This window comes from Pelodiscus sinensis, chromosome 2 (genome assembly GCF_052426305.1).
Source record: "Pelodiscus sinensis isolate ZL-2025 chromosome 2, ASM5242630v1, whole genome shotgun sequence".
In the NCBI taxonomy this organism is placed as follows: domain Eukaryota; kingdom Metazoa; phylum Chordata; order Testudines; family Trionychidae; genus Pelodiscus; species Pelodiscus sinensis.
The window spans coordinates 89,359,289-89,371,706 of record NC_143053.1 but is presented as its reverse complement, the minus strand read 5'-3'; the positions used below and the strand labels follow the sequence as shown (position 1 = coordinate 89,371,706).

The 12,418-nt window shown below is 43.7% G+C and overlaps 1 protein-coding gene across 4 annotated transcripts in view; it reads left to right on the top strand.

Annotated features, from left to right (window-relative positions):
* The window catches only part of CEP76 (centrosomal protein 76), a 30,371-nt gene extending 24,383 nt beyond the window's left edge, over positions 1 to 5,988 (top strand). For 3 of the 4 annotated variants that reach the window (XM_075921003.2, XM_075921002.2, XM_014570686.4), the window contains 3 exons: positions 2,051 to 2,384; positions 4,597 to 4,814; positions 5,592 to 5,988. In XM_075921003.2, coding sequence (XP_075777118.2) covers positions 2,051 to 2,384; positions 4,597 to 4,814; positions 5,592 to 5,730 — 691 coding nt within the window. In that variant the 3' untranslated portion in view covers positions 5,731 to 5,988. The remainder of the gene's footprint in view (positions 1 to 2,050; positions 2,385 to 4,596; positions 4,815 to 5,591) is intronic. The other variant, XR_012901558.2, reaches the window with a different exon arrangement.
* The last annotated feature ends 6,430 nt before the right edge of the window (positions 5,989 to 12,418 follow it).

The following is a 12,418-nucleotide window of genomic DNA, read 5'->3' as shown; positions in this document are numbered from 1 at the left end:
ACTTTGGTCTGACTCTTGACCCTGATCTTGGTTTACTGTCTTCAACTTAGTACCCTTGCTGTGTCTGGTGCCAAGACCCTGTTTCCATCCTAACTCTCATGCTCTCCTCATGCTTTCATTTTGGACTCTGACTTTGTGGCTTTGGCCTGGCCTAGTCCCACACTGATCTTTGACTCTTCAGCCTGCTAACTGAGCAGCTCACTCTGTATCCACAAGCTGCCAATGACCTGTCACAGACACTCTGCTCTTTACATCGAGTTTGAAATATCACTGGCTCAAAATTTGAAATAATAAGCTACTTCTTGAGTTGGTGATGTACTGCTGAGATGTAATCGCTGTCAACTTTAAAAGATGTTTTAGGGCAGGGTTGGGGAACCTAAGGACTGCAGGCCAGATGTGGCCCCTAGCTTGCCTGGATCTGGCCCTGCAGTTTGAGGCTTCCCCTCAGCATTGGGGAGCCTGTGCTGACGCTCCAGTACCACGCTATTCCATCTGGGGCTGGAGCAAAAAAATCTATTAGCCTGTGCAGCCTCTGTCCGTAGTGAGCCTGGGCCTGCCACAGACAGAAGCTGTTTGGACAGCAGCCCCTGTCCATGAGGGCAGGGTCCAAGCTCCCCATAGATACTGTCTGTAGAGAGCTCATACCCCTCCATGGACAAGTTCTGTTACTGTGAAGGGGCTGCTTCACGGCAGAGCAGAATCGCAGGGAGAGGGAGGCGATACTGCAGAGCCAGTGCTGGCTCTCCCCTGCACTGGCTCCTGCTCTCCGCCCCCCTCCCCCCTCTTTCGTGGCTAGCATCCAGGGCTTATTCTCTCTACAGGCTTCCTCCTCACCACCTCTTTGTTCCTGAGAGTGATTGCAAGTGCAATCCCCCTTCTGCTATAAACCTCCTGTCTTCAGTCTGCTTCTGCCCTGCTGGGCTTCATTATCTGTTAAGCCCGGCTCTCCCTCAAGGTGCAGCCAGGTAACCTACTTAGCCTCCCAGGCTCACATTAGCCATTCAGGCCCCATCATACTTTAGTATAGTTGGTGGGGTTTTGGGGGTGGAGGAAGATATCTTTTTATTTTAAATTTTCTGAACAAGAAATGCGGAGAGTTTATTTTCTAAATTAATACAGCAAATTTGGAAGACTTTTCTAACTTGATACTACTTGCAAAGTAGGCCAATTGCTGGTCTTAAACTATTTAAGTGTACCTCTAAGCAAAACATTCTAAATTATATAATGTACTATTTTTGAAGGCTGTTTAGTCAAGCTGTTCAGCCTAACTATTAATCTGAAATTGTATAAAGTGCATTAGAGGAGAACTGCAAAAGGCTAACTTTTAAGTGTGTTTGCATCATATAATACTATGATGATTTGAGTTCCTAGTTTTGACAATGAGAGTTATAAAAGGACTTTTCAAATATAATGTTATCTAACAGAATAAGCAAAAAAGTGCTTCTTATGGAAAATATTGTTTTATTTTTATGCAGTATTGCTTTAAATTATGCTGCTTTTGTTGAAAGGTGTCACATGATTAACTACATGAATTTGAAGAATTAGGGCTTTTGGTTTTGTAAAAGGGACCAATTACTGTTCAGCTTTGAAAACGACTTTGCAATTCTGTTGCCTGTGGATAAACACACTATGGGATGTTTTATAATGTGAAACTGTATTTCTCTGAAAAGCTAATGGGAAGAGGGAAGTAATTGTTTGTATTCATTCTTTCTTGATTCAGTTGAAAAGTTCGTTTTAATTGTCATCAGTTAGGTAGTTGATTGAGTAATCATGCTTGATTTCTAAGCTTGAAAATGAGCTGCTTCTCTAGATTAAAAGAAAAATATTAGTTTACTCATAGTACCTTTTTCTGTAAATTTTTAAAATGGAAATTTATATCAAGAAAATAAATTTGTGATGCAAGGTTCTTTTATGATGAAACAATCTCACTGTATTTCTATGCTGCTAAATATTTATATCTTGCAACCCCTCTCAAAAAAGTAAACATTTATTTACTTTAAAATATGCTTACTAATTGCTTAATATTATAGCACATCCTTCTGATCTTCAGATATATCCACAATCCTATCAATCCTGATGACCCTCCACTTGTTGAACAACCAAAGCCAATGTACCCTTATCGTACAGTAGGATGTGTCTTCAATCATCAGAAGTTCTTTGGAAATTGCCAGCCCTCCGATGCAGTGGAAGTCTGTGTGTTTGACTTGCATGATGAATCTAAATGGAAACCAATGAGTGGAGAAGCAATCAAATCTGTGTGTTCTCCAGGGGCCACAACTTCACTGCCTCCTTTTCCTCCCCTTTGTGCCTCTGCAATAGATGCTTCGGTAATAAGCAACGAGATAGAATTACAGCTGAGAATACTGGTGTCTGAACATAGGAAGGTAGTATTCTTTAATGTTTTTCATTGGTATGCCAAATAAAGGAGAGATCAAGTTTTGAGTATTTACTTGTCTAAAAGTTTGGAGAGGGGACGGTATTTTGGTTTGAAGACCTTTTCTATTTTTACAAAACATGTTTCCAGCAGTGACTACTACACCACTGTTTAGTGTGTGTGACTGAAAACAACTATGGAGAAGCAATTTCAAAATTTGGGTTTGTTTAGTTTAATCTCTGTATATCTGAGTACCTTACAAAATTAATTATCTTAGTACCCTGCAAGGACTTATCTTTTCTCCTATATAACTAATTTCTTGTAGTACAGTCATGTTCTGGGGTTGATTCTTTTCTTCATTGGATGTGAAAAAAGCCATTTTAAAAATGCAATATATATTTTGAAGAAATGCTAGTTTTAATATGTTAATATTTAAGCGTCTGCTAAAGACTTGAGATCAGTCTTTATGATATACCTGTAAGTCTTCACATTAATCTGTAAGATATGGCTAATACTTATTTTAAAAAATTGCACCTTGTTTCACTTTTAACTTTTTGGATATAGCATTCTTGGATGTAAATCCCTCTTAGGCTCATCTCTTTCTTAACTTTAGAAGAACTTTTTTGTTACATTTCACCAGTGCAGGAGTCTGATCTGAAAAGATTTTAGTTCTTAAGAGCAGAGGAAGCCTTAGGTATTCCACTTAGGTGTGTAGTCGTTGCCTAGCAGTACCCAGAGGGGTGATGTGTGTGCATTGTAGCCAGTGGAGGGGCTATGGCCATTTGAGGAGGTGCCATCCACTCTCCCTCCTCTGTTCTTTGTTATTGTCCATGGCTATGGTCAATGCTTGTGTGGTCTAAACATCACAATCTCTTACTATTTTAGTGTTGGAGGGGGCAGGTTTTTATTATATAATTAATAAGTACCCTTAATGTTTGTATTTAGTATATAGTTATGTTCTTCCCTATGATGCACTCATTGGGGTTTAAACATTGTCCATCAGGACAATGAGCCACACACATACTGTGCATCAACGATCAGTGTTTGATTTGTAGATTGTTTGTTAAACATATTCAGGTAACAAGGGACCTTTTATGTAAAGCATCACAAGCTCAAATAAGCCATGTGACCTGCTTCAGCACTGAGACCTGTGTTGGATTGTAGATCACCTTTAGGGTTTGAGGGTCAGGCTGCTACTTCTTTGAGTAATATCCCAATAGATGCTGTACTGTAGGTGCAGCAGTACCTCAACTGCCTGAGACTGGAGAGCTTCAATATTGGTGCCCATTCTGCACGTGCATTCCTCATTGCAGACTTTGAGCATTGTTTCCTATATGCAGCAGGCCATAGAAGATTTTCCCTTTCACAGCCAGATATATATTTTTTGGACAAGACGGATGAAACCTTGAAGTCCTTCAAGGATTCTAGAGGCAGAAGCATGGAACAGGGGAGACTGATGCGAAACAGCCTCTGTCCGCAGTGGGCTGAACTCCCTTGCATCCCACAGAGTAACCTTGGGTGGCAGCAAGCCTGGGTCCACCGTGGACAGAGGCTGCTTTGTGGCAGCAGCTCCTGTCCATGGTGGGTCTGAGCTCCCTGCAGACTGAGGCTGCTATCCTGGAGCAGCCTTTGTCTGTGGGGAGCTTGGACCCACACGGACAAGGACTGTTGCCACCCCACACATTAGAGTGTATCAGAGGCAGCAGCACAGGGTGCTCCCCAGGAGCTGAGCTGGGAGTGCAATGGCTGCCAGCCCTGCTCCTGGAGACTATTGAATAATTGTGTAACCACTAAGATGTCATGCAGTTACAAGACTATTCAATTACACGGTATCTAACATCCCTAATAGTTGGTAGGCAGTACGACACTTTTCACCTTTTGTTTCCAATATTTATCTGATTACTGAAAGATGTATTATTTTAAATATTGTAGAGCTTAGGAGCCCTAGCCCTAGAGAAGGATCTCATAAAAACACAGAATGAAAAGATAGTCCCTGCCCAAAAGAGTTTACAGTTTAAGTATAGAAGCAAAGATAGCAGATGGATAGCAATCGGGAAGTATAAGGGAACAGTGAGATCATATTGGTCAGCATAGTAGGCTGTGATCTCAGTACATAAATTTTCTAGATGTCTATTAATCAAATCATATTTTTAAACATTATTTTAATGCCATGAGACCAGTCATTCTCTACTGAGCTCTTTCTTCTGTGATTCATCCTATAGGATCTGGGCCTTACTACAGTTTGGGATGACCAGCTATCTTATCTCTTGTCACCAGCCTTGGCGGCCTATGAGCTTGAACGTACAACGAGTGTCTCTGCAGGGAACGAAGAATTTCAAGATGCTATAAGAAGAGCAGTACCTGATGGTCACACATTTAAAGGATTCCCTATCCATTTTGTTTACAGAAATGCAAGGAGAGCATTTGCTACGTGCCTTCGGTAAGATTAACATGTAAATGTAGTAGTGTTGGGTTTTGTAAAAATGTAATAAGTTGTGAGTTTTCATAATTGATGAAGTTGAAATAATTCTAAATTATACTATCACCTTTTACGCATAAGGGATTTAACAAGAAAACAGAATGGCATAATTAACGGGAAATGGGGGACAGAGCTTTTCCTATTTAGGTCACTAATCAAAATCCAGCTCAGATCAGTAGTAACTATTTAGAAGCCTGTGTGAACTAAGTAATTTGTCTTAGCCCAGGGTCTCGTGGACAACTAGTAAAATCACAGTAACCACAGTCAGTAGAATTATTGGCAGTATTAGCTAGCAGGTTAAAGCTTTAATACGGGTAGATTTATTAAAACACTTGAGATAATTTGAATTTAATTGGGAATATAAAGTATTTTTCTATGATCACTGCCCCACAAATTGAAAACTCACTTAAGGACAGTAAATAATAAGTAGCAATATATAACCTGGCATCTTGTTGTTGGAAGTGTTTAGTGAGGTGATATACAGAAGAGGGCTGTGCTTGGTTTCATTTAGGTTATTGAGTTTTCAATTCTAATAGGGTAATGATGTTACTCTCTCAAAGCATGAGAGAGTCAGATTCCTGGCATAGTGATATCCTTGAAATACATCTCTTCAATCATGACTAAAAATAGTACAGGTTTTTTTTTTTTACTATAAAGTTTTAATGGTGATTTAATAACTCACATCTAATTGCAATATTTAAACCATATCATTAGTCAGGTTTCTTTTCTGCCAAATAGGTCTTCTTTCTGTGAAGAAATAATCTGTTGTAGAGGAGACCAAGTGCGGCTTGCAGTTCGTGTGAGAGTGTTTACATACCCTGAATCAGCATGTGCTGTTTGGATCATGTTTGCTTGTAAATACCGCTCTGTACTTTAAAGAAAAATCATGTATGTGCACTGTTTCAAGGCTCTACGAAATATAAGTGCTGGTACAAAGGAACATTATTATTAAAAATCACATTAATTACAACATTCAGTGTGTCACTTTGGGTAAGCACCACTCCAATGATGGTTGTGAATATTTAATGTGTGTATTTAAAACAAAATTAAGGCAGAAAAATGTTTGTATATACCATAATGAGTGTATTTATATATGAGGTATATTTTTATTTTAATAAAAGTTTCTTTATTTACATTTTCAGTAGTCAAGAACTGCATTTGTTAAAATATGTATACAAATATCTATTTTTTCGAGTGTTTGCTCATGTTGATTACAAATTAGGTGTCTGTGTTCACCACATGCACTGGTGCTGTAGGTTTTTCCCTTACCAGTATCCGCAGGGGAGCGTCTCTGACGTGGCACCCTCATGATGTGATAAGAGGTTCTATGTGCTCCCCAACCCTCAGTTTCTTCTTACCAGTGTACGGTACACTCTCTTGCTTCAATAATCTTTTTTTCCCAGTTGCTACCTATGAACAGTTGTTGCAACTAGTTTTTCTTGTACTTAAGAGTTCTCTTAGTTCAGTTAAGTATCCTTAACAGAACTTAGCCTTAGGATGGAGCATGCCCCAATCCCCGCGGTTTAAGAACGGCAACCAGTGGAGTCAGCCAGTAACCCCCAACACTAGATGCTTACGCATTAGTGACAGGTGTCACGTTTGTGAAAGCTTCAAACTATACACAAAAGAAGAGTGGAACACTTGGATAAATGCATTCCTTGTGGAAATGGTGCTGACACTGACACTGCAGTGGTTGGGATTGAACACCATACACAGCACTGCGGCCTCAGTGTAGAGTGCTCACTTGGCATTGGAAGACTGAGAGAGGTTGGTCTTCTGCACGAGGGCAAAGAGAGGGCAATAGATGATCCTAGACCCATGAAGGGGGGGCTCATTACCTCCAAGTGGGAATCAGGCCCCAGCTTCAGTTGAAGAGAATAGCCCTCCCAAGTATATGCCTGCCTCCCCAGACAACAGCACTGGAGTCCAGCACCTGGAAATGCCATCAGCCCCAGATGCCCTTAAGTTGGGGCAGGACATCTTGTCCCTCTGGTGTTCCCACACTGCCTATAGCAGCTCCCACATCTAGGGGTAAGCCTGCTTTGGGATTGCCCCCTCAGTTCCTATCTGCGCAGCTCTGCTTTCCATCTCGGAGTATCCCACAAGCGCTCACCCACTGAGAGCCACCACACTCTGGACACAGCGTTGCAACCCAACTGGAGCTTCAGACACCAATCGCTTGGTGCTACTCTGGGCTTGAAGCAATATTTGCTTCAAGGTGGGGGGGGGGCCCTTCTGAACCACATTCTGCCCCATGACTTCAGTACCGTGGACAGGATTGTTGCTCCATAGCTGCACAGTATCGGCACCTCCAGATGCAGTACCAGCAACTCCAATCAGAGCTCAACAACTTTTCCCCTGGAATACCGGCACTTTTTTTTATGCACATAAAAAAAGCACTGTCACCACCCCAGGGCCAGCACTCAACCATGCGGGATTGGTCATGCTCCTGTTCCCGCTCCATTCCTTGGCACCAGTCTGAGAACATTCAGTGTCAATCACTGAGGTTCCATCGCAGACCTGCCAAATGCAGCCACTGGTCACCAGAATCTGTGTGATGGGTTGTTGCCACGTACAGATGGGTTGGACACAGTTCAGACAGACACACTTGGTCAGTCTCTGCATAGTCCTAGTCACTGGAGGTTGGCTCCCCAACCCAGACCTTGGAGTCAAACCAAGAGCCTTTGCAGGCAGGTCAGGGTCCTCCCTTAGTGGCACCTGTTGCTTTAGTGGCACCATAAGGTTTTCAGGGCCATGGCCATAGATCTCATGGGGTTTCACTCAACCTTTGCAACCCTGCAGCCCAGTCTTTGCAGTATGCCCCCCCTCCCCCATTGGGGGTAAATACAGCCCTGGAAGCCTAGTCCTTGCAACATCCCCCTTCTATTGGGGTAAATATGGCTCTGAGGCCTAGTCCTCATAGTGCTCCCCTCTACTGGGGTAAATATGACCCTGAGGCCTAGTCCTCATAGTGCTCCCCTTTATTGGGGTAAATATGGCCCTGAGGCCTACTCCACAGGCTCCAGGGATGACTACTGCTTAGGAGCACTGCAGAGGGAGAGGTAAGGGAGTGAGGGACCCAGGCCCTCCCACTCCACGGGCTCCTGGCCCAGGGCCCTATGGGCAGTGGCTCGGTCCATTGCTTGCTATGCTCAGTGGGGGTTCCCTCCCTGCAACACACTGAGCACTCGGGGGTTGAATTCCCTGCCCTGGGCCACTCCCTACCACCCTGTGTGTCTCCCCATCACTAGTACCTCCAGGCTGTCTCCAGGGCTGTGGCTGCAGCATTTACTGCTGAGGCCGTAGCAGCTGCAGCATCAGCTCTGGCTGCATCTGTTCTTCCAGCTCTGGAGCTGGCTTAGCCAGTCTTTTCCCTTCAGTGGTCAGAGTCGAGTGAGCTGACTCAGGGCCTTTTATATTCCAGCTCACCTGTGAGCATGCCCGGCACGGCCGTGTGGGAGGGCCACTTTAAACCAGCTGGGCCTAGCCCACAGTCTGATCTACAGTGTGGAGCCAAGGTGCCCCATCACACCCACCTTGCCTCAAATTTGCTGGTAGTTTTAGCAGGCAATAAGCAAGGGTATGTCTACACTGCCACCGTAGTTCGAACTAGGGTGGCTAATGTAGGCATTCAAAGTTGCAAATGAAGCCTGGGATTTAAATATCCCGGGCTTCATTTGCATCTTGCCGGGCGCTGCCATTTTTAAATCACCGTTAGTGCGGACTCCGTGCCCGCGGCTACACGCGGCACGGAGTAGGTAGTTCGAATTAGGCTACTTGACAGGACAGAGGGCTTTTGCTGGTAGTTATTCCTCTCCCCATGAGGAATAACTCTTTTTTGCTCCACAGCTCTTGCACAAAAAGGCATGTGTGGATGCTCCGCAGGCGTTTCTTGCGCAAATGGCCATCAGAGCACCTCTGCTTTCTTGCGCAAGAGCGTCCATGCAGTGTGGATGCTCTCCTACGTAAAAGCACATCGCTTTTGCAATGCGCTTCTGAGGTGTGAACGTGCTTTTGCACAAGAAGTTTTTGCAGAAGATCTCTTCTGAAAAAAGCTTCTTGCACAAAAACCCTGCAGTGTAAACAAAGCCTAACTGTTTTACCAGGACAATACTAGATTCTACCATGTTGAGGGCTTTCCTCCCACTCAGCAGGTTCCAGGCAATGAGAGGTCTCTTCACTGGAGTCTCCACATTTTCCCTTCATGGGTGCCAGGGTTGGTCTGAGATTACTGGGTCATGTGGCAGCATGCACACACCTTGCCATGCAAGGCTCTGGATTAGACTGCTCTAGCAGTGGTGCACCTCCCAACTAGAGATAACCGGGACAAGGCAGTCACCATTCCACTGAATATGACCAAGGCAATGCAGTGTTGGAACAAACCCAGAACAGTCCTGAAAGGAATCTCGTTCGACAGCCCACATCCATCAGTTTAGTTGATATTGGACACCCTGGGCCCCAGCTGAGGTTGCATCTCAGAGCAATATGCACATAAGGTACATGGTACCTGTGACGGCGCGTTGGGGGTCCCCCGTCTCCTGCACCCCGAAATGGCACAAACAGACTGCACCAGCCGGTGGAATGGAGGAAGTTTATTGCCTCTCCAGGATACAGCACAGCACAGATGTAATCTGGTCACAGAGCTGGGCTAGGATGCCTCAGGCCCCCTTGAGATGGGGGAGACTGGGCCCCTAAACTCTAGCCCCTTTCCCTAGGCTGTCTCCTCCATGTTCCCAGCCAGCAACCAACTAACCCTCTTCCAGCCCTGCCCCCCAGCCAGGGCAGCATTCCCCCTTCCTTTGTTCCTCTCCATGGGGGGTATCTGGTTCAACAGGTTTGGCATCACCTTTGCATAGTGAGGTTTTCCCTGCTGGGTCTTGCTCCAGACAGCAGAGGTCACCACAGCCCAGCAAGTACCCCCACTACGTCACAGTACCCAAAGGAGTTGACATGGTATATAAATGTCAAAGAGCTCAGAGCAGTTGACCAGGTGTGCAGTGTTCCTTCCACAACTAGAGGGCTCTGTGGTTCAGGTGTTGACAAACAACATGGCCTCCATGTTCTACATTAATAGGAGAAGCACATTCTTCAGCCCTCTGTCAAGAGCCCTGATACAACAAGGCTGTGTCTACATTGGCATGATCTTGCACCAAAGCTTTTGTGCAAAAACATGCTGCCAGTCTACACTGAAGGGGAGTTCTTGTGCAAGAACACTGACATTCTAACGTGTGAAATCAGTGCTTCTTGCACAAGAACTCTGATGCTCCCGCTCAGGAATAAGCCCTCTTGCGCAACTGTTCTTGTGCAAGAGGCCAGTGTAGACAGGCAACATGAATTTCTTGCGCAAGAAAGCCCGATGGCTAAAATGGTCATCAGAGCTTTCTTGCGCAAGAGAGCGTCTACACTGGCACGGATGCTCTTGCACAAAAGCACATCTCCTGCACAAAGGCACATGCCAGTGTAGATACTCTCTTGTGCAAATACTTTAACGCAAGAACTCTTGCGTTAAAGAGTATTTGTGCAAGATCATGCCAATGTAGACGCAGCCCAAGTGTGATCCACCTTACTGGTTCACTTTCCTGGTGTCACAGTAGGTCCCTGGTATTACAATGCTTATGGGGCTTCCCTTGTAACTACTGGGAGTTCTCAGGTTATTATCATTTAAACCTTGAGTTACATGCAGTTCATATATTAAATAAGTCATAGGAGAAACCACATAGCTAACTGAATAGGAGTGTGAAATTTGATCAGAAAGGGTTGTATGGATCCAAAGTGCAACTCTGTAACAGTATGGAAATCTTCACATAACCCCTAATTTTACATTTTTGCAAACCTTCTAACATACAAATGCTATGGGTAATATTTCCTTTATATTTAAATTACATTTGTTCAGCAACATAATAGCTTCTTCTGCCTCCCAACTTGAGCAATATATCTTTCAATACATAAAGCCTTCTAATTTCATGTTCTACAGGGAACAATCCTGTATTGACAGAGACTTAGATTGGGTGATGACTGAAAGAGTTTTTTCTATTTCTAACATGCATAAAAGTTACTTATTTGCCCTGTTGCAGAGTGTATCTCTTCCCCCTAGTGTTCTAACAGAGAGGAATATATGCAAAATAGGTTGAACTACAGGGCGGAGGCCTTGGTAGTTCTTACAGTAACTGGCCTCAAATCAAGTCCTTCTCACCTATGACACTAAACCAAGACACACAATAACTGCCCCTTTTCTTTATATGCTTTACAGAGCAATTAAATAGTTACTCATGATGATATTTTAAATTATGACTAGTAAATGTCCCATTAAGATGAACGGGAACATTATCTGTAAGTGATGTTTAATGTTTTATGCTGTCTCCAGAGAAGACATCACTGCCTTGAATTGCAGTTCATATCTTGAAGGTTTTTTATTCCAATTATAATTAGGGAGAAGTTAGCGAGAATGGTGCAGGTCCTAAATGAGGAAGGAAAGCAATATGGACTGATTATGAATACAGCCACTCCTCAACTTATGAACACACCGACTTACGACCAACCTCCCACTAACCCCATTATAATATTTTCGAGTTGAGAACCATGTATGTCAAGTTTTTCGAACAGCGCGGGCAAGGCGTTTAAGGGTATTTCTGACTTATGACCAAATTGAGTTATGACCAGGTGTTCAGAACGTAACCCGTTCATAAGTCGGGGACTGCCTGTATAGCTAAAACGAAGACAATTGTATTTGGAGATAAGGAAATAGGAAGGAAGATCAGTGTAGATGGTATCGAACTAGAGAACGTAGAGAAGTTCATGTATCTGGGGAGCAACATGACATATGATCTAGACTGTGAGAAGGAAATAGTGACTAGAATAGCAAAAGCAAGAGCGAGTTTGAAGGCGATGGATAAGATCTGGAAAAGTAAAGCAATTAGCTTAGGAACGAAGCTGAGTGTCTTGAAAACGTGTATTTAGCAGCATGTTGTATGGATGTGAGACATGGGTGATAATGAAAGATTCAAAAGAGAAGGATATTGACATTCGAGAGGAGTTGTTATAGAAAGATCCTGAGAATAGGATGGATGCAGAAGGTCACCAATGAGGAATTACATAGGAAGATACAACCGAAAGAGAACCTAATGCAGAAGGTTATACAATGGAAGTTACAGCTATTTGGGCATAGCTGCAGAATGAACGGAAGGGACCTCGAGAGATCATCGAGTCCAGTCCCTTACCCTCATGGCAAGACCAAATACTGTCTAGATAGACATTTATCTAACCTACTCTTAAATATCTCTGGAGATGGAGATTCCATAATCTCCCTGGGCAATTTATTCCAGTGTTTGACTACCCCGACAGTTAGGAACTTTTTCCTAATGTCCAACCTAAACCTCCCTTGCTGCAGTTTAAGCCCATTGTTTCTTGTTCTAGCCTCAGAGGCCAAAATGAACAAGTTTTCTCCCTCCTCCTTATGACACCCTTTTTAGATACCTAGGAGATACAGTAGATTGGTGCGGAGCTAGTCTACAGAAACTAAGCTACTCCACACTGGCCAGGGAAAGATGGAAGGAAATAGTGAGGGA